At 41.3% G+C, this 17,599-nt stretch overlaps 1 protein-coding gene across 2 annotated transcripts in view; it reads left to right on the top strand.

Moving 5' to 3' along the window:
• The window catches only part of ZDHHC14 (zinc finger DHHC-type palmitoyltransferase 14), an 85,910-nt gene extending 72,637 nt beyond the window's left edge, over positions 1-13,273 (top strand). The window contains exons 6-9 of one of the 2 annotated variants that reach the window (XM_056852528.1): positions 2,411-2,513; positions 6,116-6,225; positions 7,133-7,235; positions 12,606-13,273. In XM_056852528.1, the coding sequence (XP_056708506.1) occupies positions 2,411-2,513; positions 6,116-6,225; positions 7,133-7,235; positions 12,606-13,007 (718 nt within the window). In that variant the 3' untranslated portion in view covers positions 13,008-13,273. The remainder of the gene's footprint in view (positions 1-2,410; positions 2,514-6,115; positions 6,226-7,132; positions 7,236-12,605) is intronic. The other variant, XM_056852529.1, reaches the window with a different exon arrangement.
• The last annotated feature ends 4,326 nt before the right edge of the window (positions 13,274-17,599 follow it).

Raw genomic sequence — 17,599 nt, forward strand, 5'->3', positions numbered from 1 at the left:
TCCTCAGCTGGAGAGGGGTTGCCTACTCCAAGCACTGATGGGTGCTTTTACAGAGCCATTTCCTAATACCGCCCGTTGAGGACATACATACAAATCTTATGACATTACCTTTACTTTCATTAGGAGCTCTGATTTCCCACGTTAGGTCAACTCCATAGTAGAGAATTCCAAGTTCATAGCATTTTGTAACAGTAGATTTTATTAACAGCCCATTCCTGAGCCTCAAGGACGAAAGTCATTTGGAGGCCAGTAAGGGGCTGCGTCGGCATTCATTCCCCCTGCACTGGCGCCCGTGCCACTTATGCCATCCAGCATGGCACAGATGCCAGCCGGGGGGACCCTGACGCCAGTCTCCCGGCACTCCTGCAGCAGCACTGCCCAGGGATGCTGGCTGGGCCTTTCTCTGGCATCCCACCAGCACAAAGCCTCGTGCCGGCATCCCTAGGGCATGCCAGATGCAGAGCTGCAAGTAGGCAGCTTCTTGTCCCCTTTTGGCCCAGTACCCTGGCGTTGAGAACAGCAGTCTTAACAGTCTTAATGCCAATAAAGGTTCTGTTTTCTGTTTTCTGAGAACAGCATTGCTGCGCCAGCTTTTTGCTGGCACAGCCTCACTGTTTTTGGTGGGGCAAAATGCCCCATTTAAAAAATAAAAAGCCAATGAAAGGCTTTTTAAAGCCTTTTGGCAGCCAGGGAATGGCTTTGGAGGTGCCACTGTGGTGCCTTGGCCACACTGTCCCCAGCAGAAGGCTCAGGAATGGGCTGCCTGTGTTGCTGATTTGATAAACAGCTTTTCAAGCCAAAATTTCATCCACTATTTCTGCAATAAATATAAAAGTTTGACCCATGAGTTGAACTCTGAGGAAAGAATGTCATTCCATGCTCTAGGAAGGAAAGAGGAATTTTACTGGAAATTTTGAAGCTATATTGGGCTTTGAGTGCTTCTCACCAGAGGAGGGTTAAGCTAAGGAGAATACCATTTTCAGAGGCATATTCAATTAATGTTGCCTATTTTAAGTTCTTGCTTGCGTTCTTCTCTCTTTGGAATTGTTATGCTTTCTCTGGTTTCTCTTCCCTGAGTAAGTGGCTGCTTTATATATTCATGGTGGTACCCAAACTGTTGTACACACACAGCCCATTTTGCTTCTTTCCCCCATCCCTGCTCACTTAACAGTGCTTCCAGTTTGACATGGTAGATGCTGGGAAGAGGGGCGGTTGGTTGTAGTTCTGATGCCTCAGCTGAGCATACAGTTCATCGGCCTAATAAACACACAGACTTTAAGACTGTTATTTGGCCAATTTACAAACATCCGACAGACTTAGAAGACAGTATCTGTTCTTCACCTGTATCATAGCTGCCTTACTCTTGCTTGCAAGTAAAAATGTTCCTTTGGAAACTTAGGGCCAAACTGGATGTGACAGTGTCTATGAGCCTGGCCTGTTGATACCACCACCATTTTAAAGGGATTTTAAAATGCTGTGAGGGCCCAATCCCAATTAAGCCTGCAGCATAGCGGGCTGAGGCACTCTCCTCCCCGCCCCCCACGTGCCTTTTCAATGCTAAAATGGCCTCAGGGGAGGGTGCAGCCATTTCAGCTCTTGAAAAGCTGCCAGAGGGTGGGAGTGCCTCAACCTGCTTCAAATCACTTTAAAGTGGCAGTGGCATTCACAAGTTGGACCCATGGACTCTGTCACACCTAGTCTTGCTATTAAGATTACAAACCATAGTCTGGAATGGAATTAGTGGATTAGAGGAGATTAGAGGGGATAGGATCGCAACAAAACCCTGTGTCAGATTGTGCTTTACATAGTGAATTGGTCAGTGGGTTTAGAAGGATGTAACTCTGCTTAGGATGGCACTGTTAATGTACCAAAGGTCATGAGAGAATATGGACTCTTAAGATCACTCTGTCCTGTGACCCCATTTTTCCAAGATCATATTCGTTCTATGCATCAAAGACAATAATGCTTTACTGCTTCGGAAATATTGCGAACTAGTTCTACTAGATGCAGAAAGTGGACAACAAACCACTCTCAGGCCTTTTATGCATGGCTGTCTCCCTCGCAGTCAGCCCCCGACTACTTTGGGGCTTTGTTTTGATTATGCATGCATTTTTCAATCTTCAGAGGTCGCTTCGCTCTCTCTGCGTCTTTTCCCTTGCATTTTCTGGATGCTGTTGAGGCAGCATCCAGAAAATGCAGGGGAAATGTGCGGGGAGAGCGAGGCGACCTCTGAAAGTCGAAGAATAGCATGCATAATCAAAACAAAGCCCCGACATAGTCGGGGAGGGGGGTGACCGTGATGGAAACAGCCATGCATAAAAGGACTCTCACACACCCCTGTTAAATCTGTCCTATGATGTATTAATGGTAATCACTTACTTCATTTAATATTTCCTTGACTTTCAATCACTGTGCTGGAAGCTGTGGTGTGTTTCTTCTCCGTTTGGTCCATTGTTGGACTCTCAGGTTTTCATACTTATTTGATCAGCTCCAATCAAACAACAAATGAGGATGTAAGTTTTTTTACTTTGTGTTGTAGTTGTTTGTCTCCCACGTCAACATAATGAGCCTTGGAAGTTCTCTTGCTCTCCTCTTACGTGTGGCTCAAATATTGAAGACTTTGGTTTCTAACAAACCACATTGTCATTACATCCAAGTCGGACAGAATGACAAACTGTGAAATGCTCACTAATCTATGAACCATGATTAAACTATGTGTTGGAATCTTCGTTTTTAGACAAGAGAACAGGCAGTTGTTTGAAAGCTGGCATGGCATAGTGGTTAGAGCGTTGGACTAGGACCTGGGACAACCAGATTTAAACCTCCGCTCTGCCATGAAAGCCTGCCAGATGACCTTGGGCTCATTGTAGTCTCTCAGCCTAAACCTACCTCACAGGGTTGTTGTGAGAATAAAGTGGAGGAGGGGAGAATGATGTGCTTTGGGTCCCCACTGAGAAGAAAAGCAGGATATTAAAAGTAAGCAAAAAATGTTGTTGTTGTTGTTTGTCCCATTCTGACAATTTGTATGCTGGAACTTGGAACTCTTTAACGTAGTTTGGCAGATACCCAGGCTGCCACATGTGGGAGGAGTGGGAGGGTGAAGGAGCATGCAAGCCCAGGGTGTTCCAGGGCTTGCTCTTATAATAAACCATATCTGAATGCAGCTTAATTTGCCTTTCCTATTTGATAGAATACGCCTGGTGTGTTAGCCAATGGTTTTCTAATGGTGTAATGTATGGATATTGACCCGGGGGAGTAAGCAGGAGGAACCCTGCGGAGCTTGAGGTTTTCCCCAAGGCTCCTAAACCCTCATGGACCATTGGTTAGTTCCCCCCCCAATCACGGACCTGGGGGGGAGTGGCCACAGGTGGCCGGGGGGCGTATAAGCAGGGGTCGGGTCACTGAGTTCTCCAGTTCTGTTCTCGTTCACAATAAAGCGTCATTGTTGAACTACGTCTCTGACCTCGTGTGTCCTCCCCATGTGGACTTAACAAATAGCATTTATTTATAGAAGAGGAAAGGATCATATTGTCTTAGCAAATGCAGTATCTGATCTTCAAATATTTGTCAACTATCTACAATGCACTCCCTTCCCTCCCTTTTTCTTAAAGCTGGTAGCGGAAGTAGGGTTGCTGAACTGATATCCAGAAAGGGGAATGTAGGAAAAAGGGGAGTAGAGCTGGTGTGGGGCAAAGTTATGCTGGTCTGTAACAGCTGAGAGATTGTTGTTCTTAATGTATCACTTTGTTTTGCTCTATAAATGTTATGGTTATTTTTTTCACAACTTTAAACTTTGTTGTTTAATTTTTGATTCATGTTGAGTCACTTGTTGTACAGTTTAACAGTACTGTGAAGTCTGCTTCACAGTTTCCACTTAAATTCTGAAACTTAAGGACAGCCTTTACTGAGTAAGTCTGATGGGCAATCTAGCCTAAAACTCTGCTTCTTACTGTGATCTGAAGAGGCTGCTATGATGTATTACAAAAGCTGTACCACCCTCCAGTGGCACTTATGGCAAGTCCCTTTTTTTTTGCCTGTGACTGCGCTGGCTTTGCCTTTTCCTGCCCCTGAAACCTCCTTCCTTCTGTCGATTCTGATTCCTTGTTCAACAAACTCATGCAAGCATCCTGTCTGCTATTTCGTGGCAGGCTTTAGGAACCTACAAATAAATGTACTGACCACACAGAACCTTTCCTTAAAGCTGATCTGTGGGAGGGGGACATACCCTACACACCCACAATTCCTTCAAGACTGCATTTAACTCCCAGCTGCTTCCTTCTGCCCTTATTCTCTTTTTGGTTCCTGACCCTGGCAGTGTTGCTTCCATAAGACTTGCTTGGGAAACAGACCTTCAGGGGCCAAGAGCTGCACACCAGCCTCTCTTTGATCTGGGTGATAACATTCAGCCCTCCTAGTGCTCTCTTGTGCTGGTGTTATCTGGTTTCCAAAAGGCTGCTAAGTGTATACTGAAATTCTGTTTTGCTGCTGCTGTTCAGTGTATTTTTAATTATTGTTTAGCATTTAAGTATGTTGTCCTGTTTTATTATTGTTTGAAGCCTCCTCAAGGCTTAAATAGCTTGAGATTCCCCAGAGCCTTTTGTGTCATTGCAGAGTTGCTTCTGAGCCTTTTAGCTCTGCTAGTAGTCCTCCAGGGGCTCTACGGAGACACATTTGGGATGTCTTGTCAACAAATACTAGACAACTGAAGAACTGCTAGCTGGCTTAGAAACAATGACTTGCATGCCGCAGACAGCTCAACAGCACCAATTCCTGAATAAATCCTCCAAAAGCCACGTTGCCTGGGCCATCAGCAGCATTTGAAGCACCGCTTCTGAGTTGTTCCTTTGGGACATCTTCTTTCCTTTTGTGCTGGAAAGGGCTCCACCCATTAGCTTTAGACTATGGTCTAAATCCTCGTACCTTAAGTGTACAAAATGACAGACTAGATCTGGAGCATGGATCTGCCTTTGAGTAAGCAATCTAGCCAGTTTAACCTGCAGGCTTGTTATGGGTATTTTTCCATATAATATATTTTTCACTCCATAAGACGCACTTTTCCCCCCCTCAAAAGTGAGGGGAAATGTCTGTGCGTCTTATGGAGTGAATGTGCGTCTTATGGACCCTAGCCCGGTCCATCCGGGTCTCCCAGAGCTGGGCGGAGGGACCCCCTCCCCTCCCGCCAGCCGGCTGGGTGCTCCGGAACAACGCGAGCCGGCTTTCCCGGCCCCGACGTCCAGCTAGGAGGCTGGCGGGGCACACAGAGCCGGCTGGGTGCACTGGAACGACGCAAGCCGGCGTTCCCCGCCCCGACGGCCAGCTGGGAGGCTGGCGGGGTGCACAGAACTTAGCGCATCGGTACGGCGTGCTGGGAGGTGGGCGGGGCGCACAGCTGGGTGCGCCGGGAGGGGACTGGGAGGCGGGCGGGGCGCACAGAGCCAGCTGGGCGCGCTGGAACGACGCGAGCCGGCTTTCCCCGCCCCGACGGTCAGCTGAAAGGTGGGCGGGCCCGCACAGAGCCCGCTGGGCGCGTCGGGACGGCGCGAGCCGGCGTTCCCCGATCCGACGGCCAGCTGGGGGGGGGCGTCTTATGGTCAGGTGCGTCTTATGAAGCGAAAAATACGGTAATAGCTTGCCAGATGTCATGAGAACATTTTGGGGGAATGAGATACTTTAAGTAGATTTCCCAGTGGTAAAATATGGAAGTTGAGCCCTAGATCAATGACTGAACCTGCCGTTCTTGGGAAAACCACTGGAATAGACATATACTTTGTCTTTGGAGGTTATATGGGACACAGTGTGTTAAATGGAGGGGGAGGGATTGGTGAGATCCGTTGTGTCTTTGACTGTGGGTGACCAAGGTGCAGAGCAAAGCCACAAAGCTCACAAGTGATTTTGGGCAAGTTGCTGTTTCTCAGTCTAACCTACTTCATGAGGTTCTAGGGAGAATAAATAATATTCTAGCATGATATTTACCCTTGCTGAATTTTATGTAATTTTATCTTTCTGTAAACTCTGAAGAATTTGAGATTATATATATAAAATAACTTTGTGAGTGAAATACATTGAAGAGTGCTACAAAAAGCATAAATAATGCACTGTATTCATTTGTTACCAGATTAAAGGATCTTGGTCCAATAAAAGAAGTAAAGACAACTACAATCCATACAGCTACGGCAATATTCTCACTAACTGTTGTTCTGCACTTTGTGGGCCCCTCTCTCCCAGGTAAGGCATATAAAGCTATTTGGGCTCGTTGGGGTCAGGGAAACTTCATCCTAGTCCTATTATGTCACTTATCATGTCTTATTCTGATGATCGCACTGACTTACTTTGTGTAATCTGCCTTGAGTCTCAATGAGAAATATGGAATATAAATAACATCAATAAATAATGCAATTGTCAGCAATTATGTCGTTAAACTTAGAAGGGTGCGCTCTTTTTAGGATTGCACTATTCACAAGCAGGACCATATATGTTGTTATAGGTATCATGCAATCTTTGAATGGTCCACTCACCCATCATGCACATTTCCTGCTTGCTGCTAACTAGTAATGTGTAGGAGTGCACATACTGGTCATGTACCATCTATCCCTCTGCTGTGGCAGAAATAAAGAATTTGGGAAGAAATTGCTAGGCTGTGATATTTTGGTAGAGGTTTTATAAATTACATCTTAAAATTCACCAGTACTCCTCCTTTTATTTTCTGATAACAGTTTCATTAAATAAATTAACAGTTCCGTCATGTTAGGCTTTTGTTTTTTCCCTAGAAACTAAGGGGGCACATATGCACAAAAATGCATCATAGTATCTTCTCGTGAATATTTCTGTTCGATCACAAAAATTGTCAAGTGTTACTCTGCTAGAACCCTATACCACTAAACAAACCGTCATGTATCCACTTTGAGTCATTTTGAGAAAAGTGAACTATAAATGCTATTAAATAAATGAATTGGAGAGGTACTTTAAGCTAATTTTTCCATGCCATCTCCAAATTGTACACTTGTTGCAAAAACTCAAAAGGCAGCTCTTTTTAATTAGCTAACTCCTCGCAGCATAGAACACTTTTATTGTTCACTGAAAAAAGTGTTCCAATCAGAAGTTTTCATAACAAAACTTTTTTGTTATCTTATAGTTTGATTGACAGAAGAGGATTTATACAGCCAGATGCGCCACAACCAGCAGCACCCTCAAATGGCATTACAATGTATGGGGCAACACAGTCTCAGAGTAATATGGTAGGAACCATCCCATAACATTGGTCAAGAACCCTGTGAATGTTTCCCTTCTCCACTTTCTTGTGAACTAATCAAGTCACTAAACTAACTGAATGCAACTGATACTCTCTAACAGGAGGAGCCTTCCATTAGCATGCTGCAGTAAGCTTATGGAGTAAGAAATCAAGATTTTCATAAGCACTGATGCAAAAATTGCAATATTTAAACTATTGAACAACGTGGACTGCTGTTCTGCCTAAAGAATCTTGAATATTAAATACTGAGGCAAATTGACATGTATGGGAAGCTTAGCCTAATCTTTATCAGGCTATTCAGGGGTCACAGATGGATTCTGGATATTCAATAGCATATGCTTTGTATTTTAAATTCTTTTCTCCATAAGCTGTTGACTGTGCTGTACTGTTTCTTGCTACCTGACACATTTCCATAGAACTAATTTCAACATTAAAAGATATTTACAAAGAGGACTTTTGATTTATTATGAACATTGAGGTGGCCATTGTACTTGCCTGTAGCACACTGCTAACTAATGTTTTTAAAAATTGTGCCAATGACTCCATGGTGTCTTTTTGAGAGAAGTACATTTTTTCTGTGCCAACCAGCAGATAATAGTGTAGGGAAACTTTCTTAACTGAAAATCTTCATTACGCAACTCATTAGGAGCTGTCCTACTCTATAATGGTGTCCAAGATGATGAGGGTTGGATCCAATTATGTGTTCTGTGAATAGTAGGCAGCGTTAGATCCAGTCCTATACATTTTGGCTTCATGTATTGCTACCCAGTCTTTAAGGGGAATAAACACCAGTCCCAAGCATTTCAGACCTTTGTTAAAGCAGTTTTTTATAGCTGTGCAAATGCTCTATTTGACTCTTTATAAGAATATAATTTTTAGAACTGAGATTCTAAATATTGTGTTCATACAAGGACAGTACTTTTAGAAAATCACTTGCTTAATGTACTGGTCAGGAAGATAGGAAGTGTTTAATTTATCATTTTTATTTGCTATCAATATCTGTTTCTTAAATTTTAAAATCAGATGCACATAGGTGACTCTCAGTATCAATCATATGCCTTCATAACATTTTTCTTGAATATTTGTTCCGCTACTTTTAGCCTTGGCAGCTTTTAGAGCAATCCCAGATGTTCTGAATGTGTGGGAGAATAGAAACAAGGGCTGAATTATTTGCTTGCTTTATCTTGACATTAAATAGTTTTGATAGTCTCTCTTTTAAGTCCATCAGTCACATAGGAGAACTTTGTCATTCTGTAGACAGAGACAATGTGTAGACTTTTATACAAATCTCTAAGAGATTGCCAATAAATCTGTACATTTAAACTCTGACTTCAGGTGTCAAATTATTTTATTGTTTCTTTTGTACATTTGACCTTAAGCATTCCCCCCACACACACACACACACTATTTTATGCTAGCCTTTGTTGAGCAGTTGGGAAGAAAGTCACAAGTCCAAGTCCTTTAGACTAAGCTGGTTATCTTGATTCCTCTGCCATGGTTACTAAATTTATGTGAATTTCAAATTCAGGCCAAGTCCTTCTACCATGGACTCGTTTATAGGCACTGAAGAGCCCAGATTTTGACCTAGAGCCATTCTCACAGCAGATATGTTCAAGTTATTTACAGAAGTATTTCCCTAGTTCACAGTTTCAGGTTTTTGTTGGTGCACTCTTTTTCCCAGTGTCTCTCCCTGACTCACAGCACCAGTACTCCTGGTCTATACCTCAGCCTTCTTTTTCTCTGCTTCTTACCTTTCTTTATCTTCCTTCAAGCAGGCAGCTTTGTTGCTATTCTCCCTTTGGGGTCTCAACTGGCCCCATGTGCTATGGATAAGCAGCCTTATTTTTTAACTCGATTGAATCATCACTGGATGACATTAGATTTCAGTCAAGCTGATGGGTTATGTCAAAAGATAACATTATGTAGCAAGAATATGATGTGTGTAAGAGGATAGGTATGTTTTTTAATAAATAGGAAGATTCTCTAGTACATTTATATTCTGATATTATTGAGAATTTTGTTTTTTTAATATTTCCACATAAATAGAACCATGTACATTTAGTAATAAAACAAAATATTTTGTAAGAGATGAAAAGAATATATGGGTTCTGTTGTACTATGGATGACACATTATATATCATATAATATATATAATTCTCAACATTCCCCCATCTGTGGATACTTAAATCTGGAGGCTGGAGCCATGAACACACAAGACACATATTTCTATGAACCTGGAAAAGCCTCAAGTTTGCAGAAAAATCTAAAATAAAAAAAGAAGTAAAAAAATGGTGGGTTAACACTCCCCAAAATAATAGAACCAGTGTCTGCAGCTTTAAGAAACAAATGTCCTCTGTTGCCTTTGCTAGGCAGCCACACAGTATTGCCAGCCTTAGTTTCTGTCAGTAAAAGACAGAGGGGAGGACCCCCAGACCTTTCCAGAGTTGTTTGGCCTTTGAGGGAGGACTCATTGAGGCCAGGCCCATCAACAACAACTGGGCAACTTACTAGCACCTGACTTCCATGACTTAACCAGGTCCAGCTACTTGCTTCTGTTCAACAGCAACGCCCCATGAAAGTCAGTGTGATGTAGTGTAGAGTTTTGGACTAATATTTGGGAGACACTGGTTCAAATTCACATTCTGCCATGGAAGCTCACTTTGTGACCTTGGGCCAGTTACATATTATCAGTCTAACCCACTTCACAGGGTTGCTGTGAGGATAAAATGGAGGAGAGGAGTATTCTGTATGCTACTTTGGGTCCCCATTGTGGAGAAAGGTGGAATATAAATGAAGAAAGTAAATAATAAATATAACTGAAGACGGGGAGTAGATAAAGGGTGGGTGTGAAGGTCCAGGTCTCAAAAATGACATTTAAAAAGAGGTATAGTATGAGGTACAGCTCAACCCTCCACCTGACAGACTTAACCCGAGTGGCTTCTGAATGAAATAAGTTCAGCACTTGTGAGGGAAACAGAAAAGGAACAGTAACAGGAGAATAAGGTGGTTCAGAAAAGAGGATAGAAACTATTTACAGATGTAGCACGGTCTTGCTGGGCCCGTTCATTTGTGAAGTTACAGTTGATAATTTAGGAGAAAGGAGAGCAGTTAGCAGCCAAGTTGGTGTTCTTGCGGTGGATATTGGTGTCCCCTCAACCTCTGGATTCTCAGTGTAAATGTGAGCTCCTCTCAAAAAACACAAATATTTTATTAGTTTTTCCTCAGAAATTGGGGCTTGAGACAGCTACAAGTCTCTTCCTCAAGCTAGCCTGCTTCATCACAAAAAACAGGTCTGAGACTTCCAAAGTCTCCTGGAGACAGGTTCTCTCCTTACTAACACTTCGGAGTTGCAAACCTATCTATCTTTGGAGATGCACACATTGACTGGTTTAGCATGCTTACACACAAGGGAAACTCTGAGACGGGATCCCTCCAGTCAAAACATCCAAACCTCAAGATGTCATAGTCCCACTGTGCACTACATTGGTCAGGCCGCACCTCAAGGCCTGTGTGCAATTCTAGAGGCCTCACTTCAAAAAGGTTGTGTACAGAATGGAGTGGGTACAGAGGAGAGCAACGAGGATGGTCAGGGGCCTGGAGACCAAGCCCTATGAAGAAAGGCTGAGGGACTTGGGAATGTTCAGTCTGGAGAAGAGGATTGAGAGGGGACATGGTTACTCTCTTTAAGTATTTGAAAGGCTGTCACTTAGAAGAGGGCAGGGAGCTGTTTCTGTTGTCAGCAGAGGATAGGACTCGCAATAATGGGTTTAAATTACGGGTGGTTAGGTACTGGCTGGATATTAGGGGAAACTTTTACAGTAAGAGTTGTTTAGCAGTGGAATTGGCTGTCTGGGGAGGTGGTGAGCTCCCCCTCACTAGCAGTCTTCAAGCATCAGCTGGACAAACACTTGTCAGGCTGATCCTGCATTGAGCAGGGGGTTGCACTAGATGGCCTGTATGGCCCCTTGCAATTCTATGATTCAGAAGTGATTAAAGACTGCTGATAACATATGGCAAGTGCTTTGAACACTGGAAACGATTAACCTGTTATTTTTATTATTATGGTGGCTCATAATAATATGAATGCAGATTTGGTGTGTAACCTTGCACTTCTCATTTGACGTCAAAATGATCCATCCTGAGTCATTTTGAAAAAGGCAGACTATAAATGCTGTAAAATAATTGCTATTTAATTAATCTTTCCACCTTACTTTAAAACCATTTTAAAACTCAAACTCTATGAGCAACTCCAAAATAACATCATAAGCAATTATAATCTTGTTTATGACCCTAATAAAAAGAAAAACTGCTGTTAAAAATAATTGCAACAGCCAGTGCACATGTTATTTTTAAACAACTGCATTATGAGATGCAGATGTTGATTGCTGGTTTGCTTGTCTGTATAAATTTGCCTTTATTTTGTTTTTGTAGGTTACTTTTGATCTTTATTTTGTTTTTGTAGGCTACTTTTTCTTACACCTGAACAGCATAATGACTACATGGGGTTCTCATTTTATGTTGTACCAGTTATTTGTAGACACATCTATATGTGCCAGGTACAAAACGGTAATCATTTTGTGTATAACTTCCACCTTCATAATGGATCAAAACCATGTACGGTCCGATGTCAGCAAAACTGAATAGATGAGCCTGTTTAATGTCTTTGCATGCATACATCCAAATCTACAGCATTCTGCACAATGGTTAGTATCATGCATCAAGAGGCACGTTTAAAGTGTGTGCTTTCTGTGAATTTCCATAATGTGGCTACTGCTTTTCTAATAGTGTGTTATCAAAAACCTTGTTGTCAGGTGGCTGCTCCTTCAGCGCCATTTTAGCCCTGTTGCCAACAGTCACCAGAAGTAGGAATTTTGAACATGCACCTGTGAGAATGGAGCCAGTCACTATACATACAGATTACTGTAGCCTGTAGTCTGTTAGACACATGTGCAAAGTCATTGTAGATAAATTGTCCAGCTCCTGGTAGAAAAGGTCTCTGGCATTATGTAGAGATCCCAAGCAACCCTGACCAAGAGTAGTCACCAAGCTCACACAGAAGAATAAATTACCTGTTGGGGAAATGTCAGTATTATTCAGAGATTATTTCTTTGGAGATAAATGAGGACTCTGGCTCTCACACACAGCAAATGCTTCTTGTAATATATACTGTCACTTTCCTGAAATGCACTGAGTTGTGCTTGCGCTGTTTGTCAGATTAACAAAAGAGTATTACTAACAACTCTCTTCTTTCTCCTCACATTTCCATTCCTCTTTTGCCCATTTTTCTTTTTCTGTCTTTCTTTCTTTCTGTCTTTCTTTGCCATGTATTTTATTATGGCATCCTTAAATTCTTTAGTGTGATCAAGATCAGTGCATTCAGAGCACTAAATTCGTTTTGCAGGCTGCTGCCACACCACTACTCCAGAGTGAGCCCAGCATTACTAGTGAAGAGCTACCTTTACCAGGAAAGACCACTATCAGTGCTCCCTGTGCTGCATTAACTCTGGGGCAGCCGACTCCACCCTCCTCCATGCCAAATCTCACATCAGAAACAGGTTTGTCAGACATGATACCATTGAAGGAGGATCCTGAAAGTCATCAGTTTCTTACTCCTGAAGAAGCTCCATCACCACCTGGAATGTTGCCATTGGGGAGTCCTGTGAGACATAGCCATACCATGCATGTCCTCAGCCTAGCCAGCCAAGACTCGTTGCATGAGGACTCAGTACGTGGCCTTGTGAAACTCAGCTCAGTCTGAACAACTTTAAATATGACTCTCATTATACAGACCTTATTTACCAACGATAACAAGATTTGGAATACCACTTTTAGACTCTGTGGCATGCACATGTAACTGAAACTTCACTATGTAATGGATTCTACTAAAAGGACAAATTATTTTTGTGCAATGGAATTATGACATTCTTTAATAGTATTGGTGTCTTGGATTGGATGGCAGTGTTGATGTCTGGATGAAAACCAAAATGTACATTAATTCTGACTGGTAACAAATGCAATCCAGCAATCTGGAATCCTTGTTCTACAAAGGTTATTGTTATAGTACTTTAAAAATTATTGGATATAAGCATCGTGCTCCATGTTCATGAAGCTATTGTGTAATACTGCCTTTGTAGCCAGTTTGGGTGGGGGACACTCTTTTCTTGTTACTGTGCTACTAATAGTTGAAACAGAAAACGACCATTCCGTTAATACAAAAATAGTAAGAACTGCTGTTGTGGATTTGCACACCACGCTACATTGTATGTTACAGTAGTGCTAGTATTGAAAGAAAGTGCTGCTTTATTTTTTGTGAGTTCCAAAGTGCTGTTTTGCGTAAAAGACAGTGCAACAAATCTAATGGACAAATATGGTGTGTTCTTTCCAACTTAGTCAAGTTTATTATAAATAAATGAGTTGATGGTATTTCAGATGTGGAGGGCTACCAATTTTTGCATATCATTTTAATGTTGAGTATCTGAAGTAAGGTAATTGTGTTGTGCCATATCATGGATTTTTCTCTGCCACCTGCTGCCCCACACCTCATCCCTACAAGACCCCATTAGATGTGGACATCTAAAAAATCGCATTCTATACATCTCTGGAGCCATATGGATTTCAATTTCTCTCAAGCAGATGTAATTGAGCACAAAGGTATGGTGATAAACCAATTATGAACTCTTTTGTTTCCATATTGTGAGTGGTTTTATAAATAAGCTGTTTAATTTTAGGGCATGGTGTGTCTTCATCTAAGCTGAATGTTGAAATAACTTGAAAGTAGTATGTTCTTTGGGAGCCATAACAGTGGTATTCAAGGGATTCTCTCAAGTATAAGGTTTGCAAAGTAAGGATGTCAAGGCTTCAGAATAGATATGATCCTGGGATATATATGATCACTAACTGCCATCCAGTCATGGTTATTTTCAGCTATATATTTCTTCTATTTAAGACTTCCATATTTATGGCACAGAGATGTTTGATGCTTTAATTTGGGGGTTAAGAAAAATTAGTTGTAACTTTTAAAAAATCCCTTCAGGGACAGCCCAAGAGAGCAGGGAATGAGAATGGTATGTATCGCTGCCTCTCGCCTTGCTTTGAAGATGCCAGGACCTGCAATAATCTCTTCTCAGGACACAACTTAGTTCAGAATTCCAAATCATCACTCCAGGCAACTGTTTTTGAAAGCTTGGCTCTTGAAGATGTGAGTTTCTTGCATTTCTGATCCATGGAAAAATAGATTTAAAAGGAAAATAAAAGCACAACGTTTAAATTGGAATAAGGCCATCTCTGTTACAGAAATGCTAGCAAGAGCCCTCACACTGTGTACAATTTTGTAAAAGGTATGTTGTTTTTTTCTGAACAGTGATGGAATTTCACCTTGTTGCATGTGTAGGAAATTAGAAACAAATTTTGATATCCACGGGTTCCTTTGTTTTCCTTTTTGCAGAAAGCTATGCATGATCTGCAGTTATCTGGTTGCAGACCATTGAAGTGTAATGGTTGTGAGCCATTAAAATGTTTACAAGTTTTTCATATGAAGGGATATTGCCTCTTTTGCTGACTGACCTCATAGGATTTCTTTGAAATCCTGCATATATTCTTTCCTTTAGCATATGAATATTCCAAAGAAAAAAAACACAACTTTGAGATTATTATTCTTGGCTGTTTTTTTTATCGGTCTTCGGGGCAAGATGAGACAGAAGAATGCTTGCTGCTATAAGCACCAATTCAACAGCAGCAAAGATGGTAGGGGGACCTTTTTGGCGGAGGAGGTTGACCTCCTCTATGCAACAGTGGAATACCTCAGAGGCAACAATCCCAAATTAGGTTGTGAGCTGATATCGTGGTGAGATGGCCAGAAATGTGATTAAAATTACATAGTACAATTCTGGAAGGCTGGGGAAGTTGAGGTCTTGCTACTGTTCCTTTCTGTCACATGTACCCTGATTTTGCTGCAATTTTAGTGAGAGGAAGGAAGGCTGTCAAAAGAGAACACAGGCCTTTGTTACTCACCGCATTAAAATAGGGCATCTAAGCATTTTCTGGCAGTAGAAGTAGTTACGTCAACATAATTGCCTGTGTGGGTAGTATTACTTATAGGGAGTTCATTTTTAAAAAAAACAGTATTTGATTAGTTCAGTGACTCTATTTAACAAACTGGTCTTAATGTTTTACTAATTCTACAGATGCTGGAACATGGAGCTTACATTCGCCACAGTGTAGAAAACTAATGACAATAAATATTTTATTCTACCATTATGACTTCACAGCTGTGGAGCTGACATGGAAGAGGGGGAATGTTTAAAAATGTGTCTTGTGTTTTCACAGAAATCCTTCCTTTTGTTTTATAATAGCAGCATTTGAATGCCCATGCCATTGGGAAATAAGTCAACATCACTGTGCATGAAGTAGGCCCACAATATGATACTGGTAATAGTTGTACTGGGGGAGGGGAGTAAGAATATCATGTAGGTGAATTTAAACATCTCTCTCTTACGTAAAACTTTAAAGTGCAGCACCTTGTTGTTGTTTTTAAGTGCTTGAGGGAACAAAAATGCTTGATGACAGAAATAAAGTACTGTGAATAACTATTTTAGAACAATTGTTTTCCATTTGCATTGATGTACAGTAATTTTTGGCTGTTTGTTTATAATCTTTTTTGACTTTGTGTTGAAGAATAAAATTACCACATTTTTAAGCACCCCCTTCTGTTTTAAGATCCTTCCTTTGATTTAAAGCTCTTCTCTTTTTGTCTTCACCATCCTTGGTTTATCTGCTTATTTTAGTTGCCATACTTCAGTTCTCTTGTACTGCTGGCTCATGATGACATCTGCTGGGAAACAGTGGAATGGAGTGTGTGTTCCTCTGCTGTCCACATTGCCAATGTATAGATCTATTATGACTTGCTTTTCTAGTAGCTGAGACAGTTCAACATAAACACATTTTACAACTCAGAAGTTCAGCTGATTGCATCTACTTCTACTTTTTAGTTTTAACAGTGCAATCCTACGCAGCATTACTGTATTCTAAGGCCAATAAAATTAACGGACTTAGATTGCAGTAATTCGACATGGGTTTGTGCTGTGTGTTCCTGTTACTGACTTAGAAAGGTACAGCTGTAAGTTAGATATGCACTGTAATATTCTTATGCAAGATACAAGTGTCAGTTTTTGAAGTGACTAACAATGTTATAAAAACCTTTATTGTCACCATCTACAAATTATCTTTTATAGATAGCAGTATACAATTCTGTATACAGTAGGCATATTGTACAAAAATGAGCATTTTAGCAATTAGAAATGTTCTCTACATACTTGGAGCCTTAGGAAACTACACATTATATGCACATGAACACATGAAGCTGCTTTATACTGTCTCAGACTATTGGTCCATCAAGGTCAATATTATCTACTCAGACTGGCATCAGTTCTCCAAAGTCTCAGGTAGAGGTCTTTCACATCACCTGCTACCTGATGCCAGGGACTGAACTTGGGACTTCCTACATGTCAAGCAGATGTTCTACCACTGAGCCTCATCACCTCCTTATAAATGTAACAAAAAACTAATGGCTGCTTTTCTTAGAGAAAAGCAGCTTCAGGAAGGGGATTTGGAACAGAGAAGGGGTGTATGTATGCTCAGGTACTTCCTTGCTTACCACCATTTCTCTAGTCCAGATGCCCTCTCAGCCACTTGTCTTTTGCAAGGTCCCAATCATGAACATACATATACACATTTTCATGAAAGTGCTTAGGAGAAGGAATGTACTATATTCATATAATTTAAGCTAGAATTTGAGCGATTTAAGGCAAAATTTGGGATACATATGAATCTAATGGAAGCCTTCTATAATAAAAATAAAAATTGTTTGTAGCCAATCCTCAAATTTATTTGTAGCCTATTATGTGAGAAAAAAGTGTCCACATGTGGTAATAACTTGAATAAAATGTATTAATACATTTTCATTAGCATGGAGTTTCCATGATATACTGTAAGTATCCATTAGATAAGCTGTTTCATAACGCTAAGCAGTATAAAGCAACACACCTTGATCAGAAATGCAAAATTAAGAGCTAGAATCTTTTGTCACATCCTAGTCCCAAGTACTGCCATATAGCTCAGTTGGCTGGGATCTGCCTAGATTTCGGTCAGGTTATGCCAGGGCCATTCAGGCATTTAGCTGTTCTGGATTTGCAGGGTTTTTTTAAAACAAAAACAAAAAGTATGCATCCAGCCCAGGGTTGCATAGCTCAAATAACCCAATGTGTCTTGACTAAAGGCAAGTGTGCCACCATGTGACATCACCAGGCTCAGCCCCATGACCGCCATCAATCACAAGCTTTTTGGATGCAGCAG

The sequence above is a fragment of the Euleptes europaea genome, chromosome 7 (genome assembly GCF_029931775.1).
Source record: "Euleptes europaea isolate rEulEur1 chromosome 7, rEulEur1.hap1, whole genome shotgun sequence".
NCBI classification, from domain to species: Eukaryota; Metazoa; Chordata; class Lepidosauria; order Squamata; family Sphaerodactylidae; genus Euleptes; species Euleptes europaea.